This window comes from Cuculus canorus, chromosome 2 (genome assembly GCF_017976375.1).
Source record: "Cuculus canorus isolate bCucCan1 chromosome 2, bCucCan1.pri, whole genome shotgun sequence".
Lineage (NCBI taxonomy): Eukaryota > Metazoa > Chordata > Aves > Cuculiformes > Cuculidae > Cuculus > Cuculus canorus.
Window position 1 is genome coordinate 7,001,433 of NC_071402.1, and position 20,457 is coordinate 7,021,889.

The 20,457-nt window shown below is 40.7% G+C and overlaps 1 protein-coding gene across 1 annotated transcript in view; it reads left to right on the forward strand.

Moving 5' to 3' along the window:
• The window catches only part of COL22A1 (collagen type XXII alpha 1 chain), a 229,564-nt gene that overhangs the window by 194,495 nt on the left and 14,612 nt on the right, over positions 1-20,457 (forward strand). Inside the window, exons 44-56 of the mRNA XM_054060475.1 lie at positions 4,607-4,651; positions 5,061-5,108; positions 6,929-7,042; positions 7,238-7,291; positions 10,308-10,361; positions 11,200-11,253; positions 12,777-12,830; positions 14,134-14,187; positions 14,990-15,043; positions 16,117-16,170; positions 16,769-16,813; positions 17,776-17,829; positions 18,863-18,916. Of these exons, the coding sequence (XP_053916450.1) occupies positions 4,607-4,651; positions 5,061-5,108; positions 6,929-7,042; positions 7,238-7,291; positions 10,308-10,361; positions 11,200-11,253; positions 12,777-12,830; positions 14,134-14,187; positions 14,990-15,043; positions 16,117-16,170; positions 16,769-16,813; positions 17,776-17,829; positions 18,863-18,916 (738 nt within the window). The remainder of the gene's footprint in view (positions 1-4,606; positions 4,652-5,060; positions 5,109-6,928; positions 7,043-7,237; positions 7,292-10,307; positions 10,362-11,199; positions 11,254-12,776; positions 12,831-14,133; positions 14,188-14,989; positions 15,044-16,116; positions 16,171-16,768; positions 16,814-17,775; positions 17,830-18,862; positions 18,917-20,457) is intronic.

Genomic DNA, 20,457 nt, shown 5'->3' on the forward strand with positions numbered 1-20,457 from the left:
CTACCAGGTATTTCAGCCCAGACCCAAGATCCTTCTACTCGCCAGCTGGTCCAGCTTGATGTTTGTTGTTGGATACACGTGCATCTGCCATGTACAACAGGATTAGGGAGTATGCAAATACTCAGCGCCCTAGCAACTGGCACCAGGCACACGTGCGGACCTGCTTCCCCTGCAAGTCCCCTCATGCATCTGTCTACTCTATCAATTCTTGTTCCTCTCTTAATTCCTGCTGCCTTCCCAGTTCAAGGTTCCTCTGGTTTACAATCTTAACACTTGTGAAGTCCATATTGATCTTCCTCGAAGTACAGCTGATGGTTTCTTGATAGCCCATCAATTAGTTTGAGTGCTGAGGTTTTTCTCATGTCAGGTCTATGCATGGTGTATTTTGTTTCTGATTTCCTCCTTTTCTCTTTGTTTCCAAATTGGCAAGGTCATGAATCAGATAAACTTGCTTGAATAAAAATTCCCACACTCCTAAAGGCTCTTATCAATGAGTGTTACTGACCAGGTTTGATTTCCACCTTTGTCTCCCTTATCATTTGTTGGTCAGGTTTGTGTCCCTGTATATTCTTGTTTACGGCTTCCTCCTTATTTTCCTTTGTTGCACTGAATAAAGGTCCTTGAGCAGATACGCCTACAGGAGCAGACAGTCTCCTGCCACCTACCCTTACACAACGCATTCCGAAGAAAGCATCCACTCTCCTTTGCCTGTCTGCTGAGAGATTAAATGTTTCTGTTCAACATACCTTTGTAGTTCCCTTAGAGTAGAAAACAATCAGCATGAGGCATTCTCTTGTCCTGCCATTATTGCCGAGGACATCCATTTAATACGCTCTTTCTGTATTTTGATTATGATAATTTTAATTAACATAAACATTAAATTAATCACTTTTTAATTATGTTAATTATTTCTGATAACTTAAGTTCCAGTATTACCAGGAAGTTAATCTCCTGCTGCTTTTATTCCCATAATTAAAAAAACTTCGTGGGTGCATACATTTCTGCCATTGGATTTGAAAAGAAGAGTTTTCTGCTTTGGGGTTGATTTTCCCATACAGTTAGAAGGCCAGTTCTAAGCAGCCTTTGCATGTGTTTTAGGGTTCATAACACCCCAAATCAGAGTACACTCAGTAAACCTCCAACTGGCCTTTTACTCACAGAACTAGTAAACTATTTAAACTATTGGCACTAGAACAGGTTACCCATAGAAATGGTGGATGCCCCATCCCTGGAAGCTTTCAAGGCCAAGTTGCATGAAGCTTTTGGCAATCTCATCTGGTGGAAGGTATCCCTGCCCTTGGCAGGGGGCTTGGGACTGGATGATCTTTAAGACCCCTTCCAACTCAAACCATTCTATGATTCTGTTGCATTTTACATTCAGTCTTTTAATACTACTTTCCTAACAGAAGACTACAATTTTAGTCTCCCTGTGTGTCTGCTGCCTTATACACTTTCTCTTTATTTTATTTTCAAGTACATCTTTGTTTTTTCAGTTTGTCATCTGCACAACTTCCATTAGTTCCCAGTGAAAGCTCATTACCATCTGGTAGGTTTTGCAGGCCGATAGAGAAATTCAGACCCTGTGCATCACACCTCCTCATTGTTGACAGCTTTTTCCTGCAGTGGTATGCTGTACCACTCACTGGATTGTCTGCTTTGTGCCAGCCAATGTTGGCTGCAAACTCCTGAAAGCGTTGAAACTTTATGAGCTTTCTAGTGGTGGTTGTTTGCATTTGCACATATTTCTATATAGCATTAGCACGGCTTCTTTTCAGTGCCATGCAGTAGCTCTCTTTTTGAGACAGACTCTTAAGTTCTTTTTTTCTTTTCTGGCTTTCTCTTTTCCAGTGTCCTCCCCTGTTAGTCAGCTTGTTAGATGCAGTTATACCCTCCGTGCCTTCCTTCTAGTGTTTTTGTTCTGCCTTAAACAATATCTGCAGTTTGTCCCTTGCTATCTGCCTTTTCTAACTCCAGGCCTTTACAGCTCAACAATCATTCCTGTGCTTCATACTCTCCTTCCAGTTGCCCATTCTCTATTAATACAACATACTGAAGTGCCATCAACCTACATCTGGTTTGTTCATTTCAGTTCAAACAGTGCTCCAAGGGATGCTCTCTTTTTGCAGACTTGTACCTTTCAACTACTTGACTTTTTTTGGAGATGCAGTGACTTCCAGTTTCATCAGCCATGGCACATACTTTAATTTTTCATCTTCATCTGCTTGCACCCTGCTAAAGACATCACCAGCTCCATATCATACAGCATTCAAGAAAGTAGGTCCATCCTTTTTTGTCTCAAGGCAATCTGATACCATGTGGATATCACAGCTATGCTTAAATCTTTGCCAGGATTTTATTTTTAGTCACTCCCTTCTTGTGTGCCTTTTCTCGTAAGTAAGAATTCTTTTCCTATATTTTTTAATAAACCTTGTTTAAATGCTCAGATTCTACCACCTTGTCATGTTTCAGATCCCTAAGCAAAAAGCAAACCCCATGGTAGAAACAGTTTATTCATAGCTATGTTAATAATCAACATGAAAGACATTTCTGAATCTGTTTCTGTTTTGCTTTCTGAGCCAGGATGATTCTCATAGCTCAAGTATTTGCTTAAAGCAAGTCCTGTGAGAGTCTTCCTGAACAAAGTAGGTCTGGGAATATAAGATCTATGTAATCTTTATTTGGGCAACCCTGTTCCCACTTGCAGAAGTGGTTGAGAACCACAGTGAAGAGTGTGTCGAAAGCATGACCTGACAATTAGCATGTGTGAAAGAAATGGGACTTTGGGAGCACTCCACAATCTTCTACAGTCACATTGCAGCTCTCTGGAAGGAGCAAAACTATAAATGATTGTAATATTTCCTTATATTTACTCAGTTCTCCATACTGACATATGTGGGGAATTGTGAGCTAAGAATCTCCTTCACCTTTTGGTTATCAACTGCAGAAGGTTTAGTTCTCTGGGAAACAAGTTTTCATCCTTGGACTTTGGTGCTACTTCAGGTCTACTTTAGCTCCGCTTCAGTTCTTGTTTCATGTTCATCTCTTAGAAAGTCAAAATAACTGAAGGGTTGTTGTTCACCCAGAAGTGTTTAATGTACATACAGGAAAAGAACAATTAATATATTTTCCCATTTTCTCTCTCCTCTAGCAAGAGGTACAGGATTTAAGTCATAAGCAAGATAAAAGGATGAAATTCAAGTTTGCTCTATAATTATGGTTTAGCAGGATATCATGACTTCACCAGTATGCACACACCATGCACTTAAGTCATTAATCCCCAGGTAGCCAAGTTACTCCCCATGTGGTGTCTGCTTAAATAATACAATGGACTGATTTGAGACAATGAAGGAACCTCAGACAAAGTGAGTGACAGAATGCCTAATGACTTTTCTGGCAAAGCATTTGACCAAACTTAAAAGGAGCTTTCCAGATGAAAATTTTGAATAATCTCAGGGTCCCATAGGTAGCCTCTACTGAGCCTAGACTGGTTGAAAACCACTACATATGTCTTCAACATCTCAAATAACATCCTGGGTGAAGAATATGCCTCCATCCCAGAGACCTCTCCAAGTGGGTCCTACTGTACAATGAAGAAAACTGAACACAGATAAGATGCTTTTAAATGGACAGTAGAAACTGTTCCTGCAGATGCAAAAATGGTCACATACTTTTGTATGTGGTTAAAATAGTCAGAAGATATTTTGTATGTTCTTTAAGATACTTGGTATGGATAGAACATGCATATGCTTGAATGATGAGACAGGGTGATGGGCCAGCTGGATACAGGAATTTAGTAGAGAGTATTTTTGGGAAATCTCAACCAATATAACTTAAAACACCCAGGATCCTTGCAATGCAGATTTCTGTCTCCTTCTAAACAGTGGCGGGCTGTCCTGTTTAAAAGATTGGGCTTCTCGTGTGAGCATTACTTTATGCAAAGATTTTAAAATAATCTTTAGTTTTGTTTAGGTTTGGCTTTCTCTATTATTATTATTATTATTATTATTATTATTATTATTATTATTTAATAAACTAATGACTTGCTAATGATGGGCAAGAGATGCCCATGTTGTGTGTGTGATCTTTTTCCAAACCACCACTTCCTCGACCTTCATTTCTAAGGATGCTGGTCGTTTCTATGCCTTCATCTCATGAAAACTTATACCAATACACCCTCACAAACAAATAAACAAATAAACAAAAAAAAAAACACCTAAAAAGATGTACTGCTATTTCAGTTGCAAGGGCCCTATTTGGAAGGCTTGTGTGAAGCCAGGTCTTGATTTTGCATGTTACAGTGATTTTCATGGATTTAAAGCCTCATCCTTCACACTATTGTGATTAATTATATTTCCTGTGACCACAAGACAAGCTAAAGCAATTTCAGTCTGTGTGACTTCAACAAATTTAACAAGGTCACATAGTAGATAAGTGACCTCTAGGAGGTGTGCAGAGGATGTTAAAGTTGTAGACATTTAAAGTTTACAGTTTCTCACATGCAGGGAGTAGTAGTCCTCAGTGGCAGGAAGTAAAAATGTGTGCTAGTCCAGAACAGTGGATTATTGCACGATAATTTCACAATTTTTTTCTTTCTATTGATCTGTAGGGTCTACCTGGAAATCCAGGGGAAAGAGGACCTCCAGGAAAACCAGTACGTAACTTCACTTCTACATTACATTTTACTTTTAACTCAGTTTCCACCTGTATACTTTACTGCAGAAGTACATTTCAGTGCATTTCCACTGCTGCTCTTCCCAGCGGAGCAACTGGAAAAACACTAAGAACTGCTAACAGATTGTGAAAAAAATATCTGTAATAGCTTGGAAACAGTATGAAAATAAATGGATATCCTGCATGTAAGGAAAAGCCAGGGCAGCAAGGACTCCTCCTAGGAGTGATGAAGTGCCTTGATAATGTAGGGCAGGAAGTATGTGTTTGGCCCCGTGAGTCCTAGGCAGGGCAAGGGAAACAAATGGGTGTCTATAAGCATGTTCAGAAAAATATCTTGTACCTTGATGCCTTTTTAAATTGCCTGAGATAATGGATTTTTCATTCCACAGGGTTCCTCACCCCTGCTCTCTCCAGAGGACATAAATCTCTTAGTAAAGGTAATCAGACTTTTGTGGTGGTGGGAGTTTCTCTGTATGCTTGATTCAGATTGACTATCAGACTGTGAGGGGAAAATGTCTGAGCTACAAGCGCCAGAGGTGCCTTTAAACACTGTCAAAACTTGAAACTTACAGGTCTCCTACTTGCATGGGTATTTGGACACTAAAACACATGCTGAGATAAACATCCTATGCCTTTTGACTGTTCCCAGCAGTGAAATGATCTACAAAGATCTTTATAACATGATGTACGTTCCAAAAGCTACGAGGCTTTTTCAGCTCTTTCCAAGGAATGCATTCCCAAGGAGAAATAAATACTGACAAGTTGTATCACCTAAGCCAGAAAATGGAAACCATTTTAATAAAATGTCTGATTTTTAACATAGAGATTCAACAGTGATTGCAAAGGTTTCAGCTGTGAGTGCAAAGTCAATTTGCATATTGCATCTAAAAGGATGCAAGTAATTAACCTCAGATACACCAATGTCTCAAAAGTGACAATCTGTCTGTCTGCTTTTACTCTCCATGTAGAGTTGTCTGGGAAATAAGTCAGTATTTGATAGATGTTGACTGCAAAATCTTTACAAATTTACATGGACTGAGTTTGGAGATTTTTAAGGAGTCTTGGGACATGGCAAGAAATCCTTTCTTATTAATAAAAAGACACTAACCAAATATCTTTTTATTTTACCAGCCCCATTAATGAAAGGGCCCTTTTAAGATTTCTATTCTGAAATGCCTTCATTGAAGAAGTAGCTTCCTTACGGAGCCAAGTATTTTTCTGGAGATTTCACTGTATAATATTGCTTGAGATTTCTGATCAGGACAGTAGCAAGAGACTGATTCTTGGGTACAAGATGCCATTTTGATGTTCCTTTGTTTTCTTTCTTTGATTATATTATGATTAAACACACTCATATGCCTTGTGTTTTCTTTCTGCTTGTTGTTTTTTCACTCCACATTTCGTACAGATCTATATAAAGCAGCACCTTGAAATCTCAGATAGCATTAGGTTCTATTGGTCTGGATGTTTCTTAAACACTCAATACTTTAAGTAAATGGATGAACTATTTGGTGGCACCTGTTCTGTTTTAGGATCTGTGTTGTTTAATATCTTCATCGGTGGTGTAGATGATAGGCTCTAGAGCATCCTCAAAAGTTTGCAGATGACACCAAGATGGTGGTGAGGTTGACACCCCCAAATGACAGGATATCACCCAGGGGGGACTTTGACAAGCTGGGGAAGTGGGCTTGTGAAAACCTCATGAGGTTCAACAAGGCAATATGAAAAGTCCTGCAGCTGGGTCACGGCAACCCTCAGTATTGATACTGGCTGGGGGATGAAGAGATCGTGAGCAGCCCTGCAGAGAAGGACCTGAAGGTCCTGGTGGATGTGAAGCTGGACACGAGCTGGCAATGTGCACTAGCATCCCAGGCGGCCAACCATATTGTGGGCTACATCAAAAGAAGTGTGACCAGCAGGTCAAGGGAAATGATTCTGCCCTTCTGCTCTGCTCTGCTCATTAGAAAGAGCTTTTCCTTGTTTTTTGATCCTGGATATCAGTTAGGACCTGTCCAACTAGAACAGGTAGGAAACTCTCCATGGGAGCATGTGTGAGCTCCGCTGCTGATTCTTGCTCTTCTCCACACTGTCTTCATTTCAGTTCTGCAAGACAAAGTAACCCAGATCCACACAGTGTGGCCAAACTGCAAAGGCCTATGTATTATACTAGCAGCACACTGCTGCATTCGTAATGAGTGTAGGATCTGCTAAGTATCTCCAGTTAATTGCTAATTCATTTCTCTCTATTCTGTCCTAGGATGTGTGCAGTGAATGCCCTCCTGGACCACCAGGACTGCCGGGCATCCCAGGTTTCAAAGGTGATAAAGGTCTCCGAGGACCACCAGGTAGAGATGGCCAGGATGGGAAAATGGTAAGAGAGCTCAGGAAGTGACCGTGCCTTGGATGTAGTGTAACCTTGTTTTCCTTATGATATGTTTAATTTTTTTTCTTTTCTTTTCTTTTTTTTTTTTTTTTTTTTTTATCAACAACCTACTGAATCCTTTATAGATGACTATGGAGTTAATGAACTGAACTAGTGTTTACTTGTACCTCTTCTCCATTTCAGGGGAATGTTGGACCCAGAGGTCCTGCAGGCCCACCTGGGCTGGATGGCCCAAAGGTTGGTTGGTTTTCTTCTTCAGTTGTCTAATGAAAACTTATTTGTGACTTGTTAGTACACTGGGTATTATGCTGGCATCTATGTCTATGTAAAGAGGTAGGACTGATCTATTGGGTAACACTGTAATTCACTGTAGTGCCACAGGCACACAGAACTGCACAGCTCGCCACAAGAACACATTTCCCTTCAGTACAATCTTCTACCATCCGTTTATTCACACACACACATATGAAAGTGAAAAGCTTGATTCTTGATGTTGAACTTAATTTTATTGGGATTTTGATAAGAGATAAGGGTTTAATAGTGCGTTTCAATCTAAACCAGATGAGGAAAAAATTAAAGTCTCAACAGTAGACACCTTGCATGTTCCTCTCCAGTTTGAATCTTATATCCTGCAATCACTTTAAATTAAGAGTGATGCAATGCAGCTGCTGTTCTCTGTATACACTGTCTGCTATCATGGTTTTATCCACAGACCCTGAATGTTTCCTGAAACACCCCATAGTAAGGAATATGGGGTTCCTTTCAGCTATATGTTTCTGCCTAGTGGTCCAGGGACGTAGCCTAACGTAAAAGTAACAGTGTTTGAAGGATTCCAACAATGTCACAATTCAAGCATTTGCCGTGAAGGGGTCTGTCATCAGTCTGCTCACAATCATAGAATCATAGAATCATAGAATCATAGAATCATAGAATCACCAGGTTGGAAAGGACCCACTGGATCATCGAGTCCAACCATTCCTAACACTCCCTAAACCATGCCCCTAGGCACTTCATCAACCCGTTCCTTAAACACCTCCAGTGAAGGTGACTGGACCACCTCCCTGGGCAGCCTGTTCCAGTGCCTGATGACGCTTTCCATGAAAATTTTTTTTCTGATATCCAGCCTGAACCTCCCCTGGTGAAGCTTCAGGCCATTCCCCCTTGTTCTGTCCTCTGTCGCCTGGGAGAAGAGGCCAGCTCCCTCCTCTCCACAACCTCCTTTCAGGTGGTTGTAGAAAGTAATAATGTCTCCCCTCAGCCTCTTCTTCTCCAGGCTAAACAACCCCAGCTCTCTCAGATGCTCCTCATAAGACTTGTTCCCCAGCCCCCTCACCAGCTTCATTGCTCTAATGCCAGTGCTTGGTCACAATCAAAATCTTTACAACTATCTAATTTGAAATAAATCAAAATAAAACAGTATAGAGAGAGATGAAGTAATTTCATGAAGCACCACAATTTCCTCCAGATTTCCTTGTATTACTGACCTACTGTCTAAATCCACTTCTGTTATTTTAACATCTTTTTATTTGATCTTATTAAAGTGTAGGACAAGCTAATAGAGATTCATGAATTAATTTTATGTCTTGCAATTAAAACTGTGGTGGGGAGAGTGCTAGAGTTTCAGAAGTAAAAATAGGGTCGATAAAAATAAAAGTATGTTCCAGGATAAAATTTGCAAAAGAATTAGTAACCCATAAAGACAATAACAGGCAGAAGTGTCAGGCAGTCTGAATCATTCGATGTCACAGAATCCTAGAATCATAGAAGAGTTTGGGTTGGAAGGGACCTTAAAGATCATCTAGTTCCAACTGCCCCGCCGTGTGCAGGGACACGTCCCACTAAATCAGTCTGCACAAGGCCCCATCCAACCTGGCTTTGAACACCTCCAGGGATGGGGCATCCACAACTTCCTTTGGCAACCTGTTCCAGCGCCTCATCACTCTCAATGTGAAGAAATTCTTTATCATGCCTAGTGTAAATCTGCCCCTCTCCAGTTTATACCAATTTCCCTTAGTCCTGTCAGTACAAGTCTTTCTAAACAGTCACAAACCTGATCCTCCTCTACAGTGGGAGGTGGTTTACCCCTCTGGTCACCATCTTGTTGTTCCATGACCCAGGATGGGTGGAGAGGGTGGTTTTCAGTGAAGACTGAGGCAAAAGAGTTGTTAAATACCTCAGCCTTCTCCTCATCTGTTGATATGAGGTGACTATTTTCAACCATCAATGGGGGTAAGTTCGCTTTCACCTTCCTCTTTTCATTGACATGCCTGTGAAAGCTCTTCTTGTTGGTCTTCACTTCCCTTGTCAAGTTCAGCTTCAGCTGCGCGTTGGCCTTTTTGATCTCATCCCTACACAATGGGCAGCTTCCCTATACACTTCCCAAGTTTCCTGTCCCTGCTTGCACTGCCTGTGCCGTTCCTTCTTGTCCTTGAGTTTGACCAGCAGGTATTGACTCAGCCACACTGTTCTCTTCCCTTTCCTGCCTGATTCTGTGTCCGCTGCTTTCGTACATGCAACAAGAAAGCAGAGATTTGGGCAGCAAGACTGAATGTTTAGGTGAAGTAACAGGATAAATTTTAAAGTGTACAGATCCATAAAATAGAGTCGAGTAATTGATAAACAGTCCAAGTTGTATTCAGTAAAAAGGCAAATTCACAGATTTTGCAAATGTTAAAAGAAAATATTGCAACATTCCAGAGAAGATTCAGGCACAAAGTGTTTGTGACTCCCTTCTGAACACATTAGGAGGATTCATGGCAGTGAAAAAGCCAAAGAGCTCTGCACTTCTGAAGATATAGTACATTGTCCTTACCAAAACCATCTAAATCAGTATTCGGTCCTATTCTGAAACAGAGCAGTAAAACTGCAGATCTTTACTTGTGAGCAGCTTCTTGCGTTCTGGCAAGATGAATTAGGCCTCTTAATTAGTAAATAGCAGCCCTTTCCCCTCCCCATCTCCCAGCTCTCATGTGGTAAACCAGCATGCTATTTCCATGGCCAATAGTGTTCTGGGCATTGTTCATTATTTGTTTGCCATCATCTCAGTGTTTTTCACTGTGAAAGACTCATTTTGCCTTTAAACACTGATACTACAGACATCTACATTTGAGTTAACTGCCTCTGTTCTGCTGTCACTAGGACAGAAAGAGAGAGAGAAAGAGGGGGGCACTTTGTGGATATGGATGTTCTGACTGCGCCTTAGAAATGCTGGTTTTATTGCTGTTGTTTGTTTTTTTTTTTCTTTCATTGTCAGGGTGCTAAAGGAGACCGTGGTATGACTGGGGACACAGGAGAAAAAGGTGAACAGGTAAAAACAGAGTGTGCTTTCCAACAGTGCCATCGCTGTAGTCGTTCCTTCATCGATAACCCCTATAATGTTTATAGAGGAATAGCCTTCTCAAAGGCAGAGAAGGAAGATGGGAGGTCTTCATCACTCATGATTCTCAAAATGGTCATGCTAAAAGATGGAACTGTGGCCGTCCTTCCCAGGCTTCCATCCCCATTTCAAATAAAAACTGTCCTGTATGGTCTGTTTCCTCGCCTCTAAATTGGATGCATTCACTACTTTACATTACCAAACCTCAAGTCATTTCCCTAAATAATGCCTTGATGAGATCCAGGATGTCAGGTGCCTTTGGGTTGGAAAAAGCCAGTGTTTGTCCTAGAAGATGAATGTAGGAATGACCTCTCTTAGGAGGAACTGAGATGCCACAGGAAAGAGGAGGATGGTTTAAATTAGAGCAAGCTTTCATAGTTAATTTTGCCAAGAGCTGAGTCAATAGCTTAAGGTGCAAATCAGCACCTCTTCAATGAGATTTGTAGGATATTTTAAATAGGTTTGATTTCCTGCCTGATCTCCTGCCTCATGCAATTCCACAATATCTGTTCTCATCTCCCATTAACACAGGCTAAAGTACACATTAGGAAAAACACGCCTTAAATCTAACTTTGTTTATTTCTCAGGTGCATGCTTTGAAAACCAAGGTTTTGCTTTAAAAAAAATGGTCCCTTATTTCCTTATAACCAGCTGTCTGTGTACTGTCTCATTTTGATGTTACCATACCATATAATGTTCAATCACTGGTTAAAGTTTTACAACTAGATATGTGAGTAGTGCATAAAGTAAGTCTTTTTTCATTCTTCAGGGCCACCCTGGAATGCCTGGCTTCGCAGGGGCTCCTGGAAACCCTGGTCCGCCTGTAAGTTCCTCTATTGCTAAGAAGATGGTTCTGTATTTTCCTTACTAGTAAAGTTCGTTGCAAGATCTGTATGGAGGAAAGGGCCATTCCCAGCTGTCTATGCATTGCATTTCTATTTTCCAATGCATTCCTAATTGTCCCATGAGTGTCATAGAGTTACCACTCACGATAATTGCTACTTAATATACTGTCCACTTGTCACATATTGTTTAAACTCACTCTGTAAATTGATGCTAGGCTTCAGCTGTTCTCTTTATGCAAGGCAAAGATCATGAAAACTCTTCTGCAGAGACTACTTAGTAGCATGTTTATAGGTGGAATAATTTGTCAATCTAGAACAAGTCAATCTAAGAATATTTTAGTTCTCAATTTTAGACAGTGATATGAGACTGGATTTTCTCCAGTTTTCGTATCCCGTCTTCTAAATTAAAAGGCCTCCTAGATGTGTCCCTCTCCATCACAGTCCTCCTCATTCCTATCTTTGCTTGCTCTGTGGATACAAATATACTCTTTTTTGTGTTTAAAAAGGTGTGATGGTGCAGAAGCAGGGCTGGAATAATTTGGCCCACTTACTTGTGATATCACCACCTACACCCTCCAAGGGTTAGGACTTTTCCTTAGTGAAGGACTTTGCTTTCAAAACTGTCTTTCTTTGCCTACAGTCATCACTACTCATACTGCTGCTTACAGTGCAGTTTGATTCAACCATGCTGAGAATGTGCACCCTTCGTCCATTCTGGGGATCAGCACAGTCTCTTCAAAGCCAAATTTACATCGCGCTGACTAAATGACAGGGGGTACCAGAAAAAAGGATTAGATTAACATTACATTTTCAGATGGTAGCATTGCCTAAAAAATGCTGATTGCTTTGCCAATGCAACAACACATGGACCTACTTTGTGGGTCATTTGCACTCCTCTGAACATTATTTTAGAAGAAACTAATAACACAGACACTTTTATTGTGTCTATATTAACCTCTTACTGCAACAGCCATAGGATTATTCCAGTGGGATTAAAGCTCTTAAATTGCCCTTTAAGACTCTGTGAATAGACTTATAGTCAAAGGAAATGTGCAAGGTAAAACTGTTTCTCTCAACGCAGAGCAAAATGTGATGTTACCGTAGATAGTTTTTTTCTTCAACTTCTGCTGACTTTTTCCTCTCTCTGCATTGACTCGTGACTCCAGGAGTCTGACTGCCACAGAGTGTGCTTCAAACTCTTCCCTTAATTTCTGCTCCTCAGAGTTATTTTTGTCATAAGATTGGCTTTTTCCTAATTATCCCCTATTTTCAGAAGGATAGGCCAGGACCATACTTAAATGTCTGACTATTTCTGGCTTTGCCAGCTGATTGAATGCAGAGGTTGGCACTGTTTTTCTGTGATGAATGAAGATATGATGGAATGAATGCTGAACTGAGTGACTGAAGAAAACTTTAGTGTTGCCAGCTGTGGTAGGGAGTGTGTTGACAAAAATACAAAATGTGTTAATCACTCACATTGTTTCTGCTTTATTTTGTTTAGGGACCAGATGGGGCACCAGGACCAATAGGACCAGCAGGAAACCCAGGAGATACAGTAAGCTCTAAGTTGTGTTCCATGGCCAACTTCACCTATATTTAGCTCTGTGAAATAAAGCTGGCCTGGAATCTATGTAATGTCCTTTGAAAGCTCCCCAAAATATTCAGCCTGAAGAAACCTTACACCTGCAAGCAGGACTCCCACAAATAACCACAAATTCCTTTGTTCCTGCAGTTTTGTTTACTTACCAAAGGAAACCCAAAATTAGCCAGACCATTATCTGGTCTATAACCTCACCTCTAAGGAGGTTTTTATACCCCTTCTCTGTCTGTCCTTGCTATCAATATCTCAGCCTCTAGATTAGGATGGTTAATTCTATTAGGCTGCTTCATGAGCCAGGTTAACAACTGAACTGTGCCCAGTGATTGTCAAAATGGAACCAGCAACCTTTTGAAGGATGTCACAGCACAAACCACTCATATTCCCTTACACCACTGAATATACTAGTACAGATGTAACCTTTGAAAGGTCTGTGAAGAATTTTGCTACTTCTGTTTCGTTTGAAGTTTGCTCAAATGCTGCTTTATGGTAATGTATCAGAAAACCCTGATAGAGACAAGTAATCCGATTAACACTAACTTCAGGTTGAAAAAGGAAAAATGAACCTTCCCTGCATAATGCATGCTGTTGAGCTGCAATGGTTAAAGGATGCATAATTCTGTAACTAATTTCTAAGGCAAGGTTTCCACATGAGCAAGGTGCCTTTTACAGATCCATTTCAATCTGAATTTCATCTTAAGTGACCAGTGATGGTCCTTCTGTTGGCTGCTGGGAAATCAGTGAGCACTCAGCACAGCAGCCAGAGACTGCATAGACAGGCTGTCTGAAATTCACAGCTAAGGAGGTTCCCTGATCAAGGTTGAGACAATGTGAAAGACCTTAGTTGCTGCTGTCAAATCCTGTAGTATAAGAGGGGATTTCTTGGGACTGTCAGTGAAGAAGAACTTAGAACTACTGATTCCATATACATAAAGTATAGACCTTCTATTTCCTGGCAGGACATGTCATGCAAGAAGTTAAGAACTCAATATTAAATATAAACTTTAGAAAAAATTAACAGTGATTTCAATGGTTTTTCCATCTGTAACAATTTATAACTAATACTGGATGTTCTATTTGAAAAGAAAACCCGCTAGTTTGAAGCAGAAAGAATTCAAGGAAATCTTGCGTGGTGTGTGGCAGATTGTAAACCTAACTTCTGACAGTCATCCCTTCTCAAACTCTGCATTTGCTAAATCTTTGTCAGATAGAAACATCTGAAGGGCTTGTCTGACCCACAGTGTTTTTGCCTTCTTTCCAGGGTAAAGATGGCCCTCCAGGTCCACAGGGCCCACCAGGATTGCCTGGACTTCCAGTGAGTGCAATTCAGCTCCTTCTTGTTCAATACATTACATTGCTTATAAACACGTAGGCATGTAAAACAAACAGGTGGCATTTTTGAGGTGCTTTGAAAGCTGTGCATGATGTGTAATGATGTCTGTCATGTTGATGATATATCCTTGGTCCAGGACAGTGTGGATGCTGTAGTTGATAGCTTTAAAACTAGGTGTTATTCACCAACATGTAAATGGCCTGTTCCTTATTTAGCTCCTAAATGGAAGAAATACTCTGTGCAGAACACAAAATTGAACTGATAGCTCCAGTGTAAAGGCATAAAAATTCATAGACTGGAATACCATCTTTATCTCACTGCACAATCGAAATAATTCCTTTATGCTGACTCACAATCAGATGCATCTTGGGCATAGATGTTTCTCTTCTGGAAAACATGATAATACAACACTTTGGGGTGGGGTTTTTTTATGCTTCATAGGGTTAGGGCCAGAGCTATTTCTAATGTGAAGTAGTCTAGCTGAATGAAGATAGTGGCATTATAGTGATTTATAATAGCCGGTTTTGGAATCCTCTTTTAAGTCTATTGGAGTGCTCACATTGCTGAAATGGAGGAAACCCCTTAGACTTGCCATATATGAGAGGGAAACAGTTTATGCTGTTCCAGTCGTGTGGCAAGGAGAGGTTTATGGCTGAGCAATAGAAATAAGGGTTAGATAAACATTCCATGATGAAGGAGAGTTGTCAATGTGAAACACTAACAAATCTCACATCCATCTTTCCTGTTGACTCCTTCCTTATACCTTTTTGCATTTCATTTACAGGGCATTGCTGGGAATGACGGCAAAGATGGCAAGCCAGGATCTCTTGGGGAACCGGTATTGTAATTTAAAACTGTTTCACTCTGGCAATCAGAGCCTGCATCCAGTTATTGCTTTTGGAGCTTCCGATCTATGGACTCCTTAGGGGGAACAGGAAGCCTGTTTGCATATGTTTTTTGTTTAACACCAGAAGGATTGTATTGTCTTGAGCAATTTATAAGAGTCACACATTGGCAATTTTGAAAATAAACTGGGTTCTTTTACTTTTACAGCTACCGTAAGTATACAAAAACTTAGTGATTCCACTTTTACAGGTACCATAAATGTTACAGAGAAGGAAGGTTGTCTTGTAACATTAAACCCAGTGATCAATTTTTTGAGTAGAAAGTTATGCAACATAAAAAGTTTAAAGCAGGTGTCTTTAAAGAAGCCTTTTCTGGATTGTTTTCTGACAGTTCTGTTTTCCAGGATTGGAGAGTTTATATTTGATTTTCTCTGCTTTGTATATGCTTGCATGTGAGGAAGACATGCTGAGCCATGAAGTTTTCAGTCAAAAAGAAATGTTAATAAATTGAGCAGTAACTGTTATTCCTTGCAACCATGTTTGTGATATGAAGAATGTGCTTCTAGTATCTGGTACTGCCAGCCTCTTTCAGTGACTTGTGAAAAGGGATTTAGTGGTTCTGTGAAAAGCCAAGTTCCCAGTCATCAAGGCAACCTGTATGTTGCATTAGGACAACTGGTATGTGGAGAGGCGCTTCTTACAGCAGCTGCAGACAGTTGTGTGCTTGCATCAAAACATCTAGTTTCTACATGCAGATGATAATTTTGTATGTGCTGACTAGGTATTGGTAATCTTTGACATTAAAACACTGTAAAGGTGCACCAGCCCAAGGGTCTAAGCTGTCTTTGAACCTCAAAAGCAGTGTTCATACAGTGCAAGGAGGTACATATGGGAATGTCTGTCACTACTGTTTTTGCACATTCAGAATCCAATGTTGTTTGAGAAGCCCTGGGTGGTCACATTTCTCAGTGCTGTTACATCCAATTGACAGAAATGGGAAGAGTTTTCAACAGCAGAGAGAGGGTCCTGAGGTTCTCCCTAACACGATCATAATTGTTTCCCATAGGGAAAGCCTGGGGAACCAGGACTCCCAGGACAGGATGGTGCCAGAGGCTTACCGGTAAGTGCTGCTCTGAAGGGTTCGATCCAGTCACTCTTCTGTACTGTGGCTGGGATAGATGAGATAGCTTTTGTTGGATAGATGAAATACTTTATTGATGCAGATACGTAACAAAAGAGCTGTCCTGGCAGAAAATAATCATGACATTATGACTAAATAAATAAGTAATCAACAAAAATCCAACTCAGGCATTTTCAAATCCTTCATGCTTAGAGAAGAGTAGGTTGCTCACCTAGAAGTTAATAGACATAAGCTCATGACACCCCTTCTACCAGAAGGCATAGTGACAGCTGTAGCCCTTGTGCTATTACATGTCATATGAAAGGTTGGGAACAATGAAATTTGGGGTTAAACAATCTGTTGGCTGGTCACACCAAGAATGCACATGCCACAGTCTTGGCCTTGCAGCCTAAGGAGCTATCCTGTGATATGGCCCTTTCTAACCACTCCTTGAGACAGGGCAGCTCAATGCTGACCAGTCCCCAGTAATCTGAGGCAAAATTGGGAAGATTATTCAGTATATATTCAAGCTAGAGTTTTCTTAGTGTTTCATGCATCAGAGTAATGGCTAATTATTGATTTTAATTATCTTTTGTAGGGTTTCAAAGGACAGAGAGGAGATACAGGTCCCCCAGGTCCCCGGGTGAGTAACATGTACAACATGCATGATGATCCTTTGGAGGAAAATTGTATGAACTGAAGTTGGCCTTTCTGAGGTGATAGGTAGAAGCAATGACAGGTCTGTGTTTAAAATGATTGTTTTCAACCACAACTCCATGGGCCACATCCATGACATAAAATCACAGCAGCTGTCTTCATTCCTACTGATGAAGTTCTGCTTCCAGGTAAGTAGAGGCAGCTGATAGAGCTGAGTGCTCTGATACTCCCTTTGAGATAGCCCTTTGTGAGAACGTTTCAAGGACGCCTCAAAACCCCATCCTTCTGGTAGAAATGCTGACGTACAAGTTGAGGAACCCTATTCCACTTGTTGGTCAATTATCAGATGTCCTCAAAAAACACCTCAGGAGTGCAAAGGAAATTGAATGACAGAACTTCCAGAAATGAGAATCAAAATGTCTCTAGCCCTATAACTTAGTAGTCTCTGGGTCATAAAAGCCAAAACTCAAGTCTTGCATGAAAAATTGGTTTCCTCTCAGTACTGAATAATACAGTACAAAAAAGGTTCTGGGAAAAGCTGAAAGCAGAGTACAAAACTGAATGTCCTTCTGCCTGATTCTGGCTTTTTACAAAGAAATGAAATGCTTTCCTTGCAGGAGCTTAGCTGAAAAATCCAGTGCTGGTGTTCCTCATCTCTTTCTCATTATGGTAGTTTCTATATCATGAATACATTAGTTGACTGTAGTAGCAGTAGGAAATATTCTGCTGGAAAGTGGTGCACTGCCTTGTGCATGACTTACAGAAGATGCTTCTCAGTTATTTTTATAAGCTCCATGTCATGTATGATGTACCAGGTTCTTGTTGGCTTCAAAAAGTTTTCGCTGAGCTCAATCCAGTATTGCAGAAACTCCGTACCAATTATAGTCATATTACTTGTCTGTCTTTGACCTTCAGCTGAAAACTCTTTTTCATTTTGCTGAATTGCAGGGGGAGCCAGGTGCAACAGGTCCTGCTGGTCGCGAGGGACCACCAGGGAAGGATGTAAGTCTACCATTTTGAGCAGAAACTAATCTCATTCTCCCCGACAAATGAAGATTTTAATTTAAAGTGACCTTGACCTAAAACAGCTGCAGAAACTATAATAAAGGGTAAATTACTGCAGCAGCGCACAGGGAATGATTTGTGCAAAGATTGTTAGTGTAACAAAGATTCTGTTGGCCTTACCATTGCTGACACTTAAATGTCAGCTATATCTTTGGAAAAGCAGATAAAGCTGCATTGTTTGAATCCCAGGCTGTGCTGCATAGCCACAGACCTGCTTTCTGCCACCTCTCTCCAAGCAGTACTTCATTCTGCGGGTCCCACTGGGCCAGGTTCTGTCACGCTTCCTCTGCAAAATCTGTACCTTACTGCGTGCATAGCTCCACTGAAATTTATGAAATACTTATGGAATAAGTTGCTGCTGCTCAGAGGAAAGAGAGATGGTACAAAACAGGTCCTCTGACATTATGCATGTCAAATGCAGTTACATAACTAAGTCCTGGGAGACTGCAGGTGACATGGTATCCTTCAGCAGCAGCTGAGCAATGTGCCAAGTGACTGATGTGCCATTGCCATGGGACTTGGGAAGGTGGTTTCTCATTTGCACCCCCTTATATCACTGGAAAACTATTGTGCTGTAAATAGTACTCTACAAAGCAAAATGGAAGATAGACCTTAGGGAACACCTCAGGGAACTCCTCGGAGAACACAGAAGCAGATCTTAAGCCTGCCTCAAGAGAAAACAAAGTAGACAATTCTTGAGAAATACTGGAGAATCTCAGTCCCTGAGAAACCTAGCTTTAAGATAACCTGATAATAATGATATCTGCCTGTAATCAAACCACATTTAGTGACAGATGTATAAATTCAAAAGGCTGGTCTCATACATAACTGCAAGGATGTAGTAACACTTTTATTTAATGCACTTTCCCTCTACTACATAGACAGCATAATTTAGCAGGAAGATTTTTAAATGCTTGTTTTCTTGCCTCCAGTTCTTTCTCTCTCACCGGAATACTTGTTGTCTTTTCAGGGTGATATGGGTCCCATAGGACCACAGGGGCCTCGAGGACTCAGAGGGCAGCCGGTGAGTTTGCTATCCTTGCAAACCATTTCTGGAGGCACAACGTGTGTAGTGGGAATATCCCGCAGTCCAGAACTCTGGTTTGGAAGAATAGCCTTAAGCAAGATTCAGGTGATATTTGATTTTAATCCTTTGCCTGCTTTGAGAAAGACAAATCATAATAATATTGCTAGAAATTGATGAAGACTTATGACAGTGCAATGGAGTGATGGTTGCTGACTCGGTGGAATGAACAATCAAATGGATTCTGCCCAAACTGCAATGTCAGAAGTGCTCATATTCCACGCCTGCCTCTGACATCTCATTTGCTTCTCATATGGCCTCAGTTTTCAAAAGCAGACACTAATTGTAAGTGCCCAGTTTGAGATATATGGGGTCCAGTTGTGATATTATTATTTTTTGTCATGTTCTCTGTAATTTTTTCAACAAAAAAAGTGCATAATTTTAGGAAAAGCTTTGTTTAATTGAACACCTGTAAAGTTTTATTACAGCTTCAGTAGAGAAATGGCAATGTAGTTGACATTTCAGGCAAAGTCATCTGGGATAGCTGAGAAGCTACTTTTATTAATTTTATGGGGTTTTCAGTTCTCTCTTTCAGCCCTTTCCAAATTTGAATGCAGATCTCTATTGCTGAACCTAGGCACATTTTTAATATGTTGCAATGAGTGATGTATTTTCCGTCTCAGAAAACGTGCTAGTGGAACAGATTCTACGACATGTTCCGTAATCAAGGCAAAATGCTGATTCAGCCAGCAATGCCAGGAACTGGAGCAGCAGGTCTCTCTGAACTGAGAGGGTAGGGGTTTAAATTAGACTGCAGGAACATACGAAGAGCTCTAATGTCTACCTTGTAATTTATCTCGTTATTCCTGTACTGCTGGCATCACTCACTAATGTGTCATGCCCTTGCACAACATTATCAGTGAATAAAAAGATTTGAGGAGACAGAAATTATCATAGCTCCAGGCCATATTAATCTCTGGAGAAGAAATACTTGAGGTTTTGTATGTTGGAGGACAAAGTATTGGTTACTCTTGTTCTTTCTCTGCTTTATTTCTTCTCTAATTAGGAGCGTGCAGCAGGGTTTTGAATATTGCCAATAAAAGGGCTGGTCTATATGGTCATCTGCAATGCAGAGAAAAACATCTCTGCATGGTGAGTTAGGAGGACAGAGGAGCAAGGTGTAGATTTTTATCTCAACAAACTTTAGACAGTGTGGGAGTTGTCTGGTTTCAGGCAAGTATCGAATGTCTTAAGGCTTTAGAACAAGTTTCTCTCTACATTCCCCAAGAAGGGGAACATCTGAGATGATTGAAAAAGTAGATGCCTGGCCTCTGGACCTCAACCCAGATGACAGCCTTGAGAAAAGTATGATAGGAAGTGATTTGCAGAACCTATCTTGGTCACTGTAGGAAGAAAGTTGTATAATACGGAAAGTTGTGTAAGGATCTGGAAATATCTGTCAGCTAGTGCAGAGCACTTCAACATTGATAATTGAATTGCCAAGAGGTGCTCCAAACATGGACTGAAAGGGCTTGTCTGAA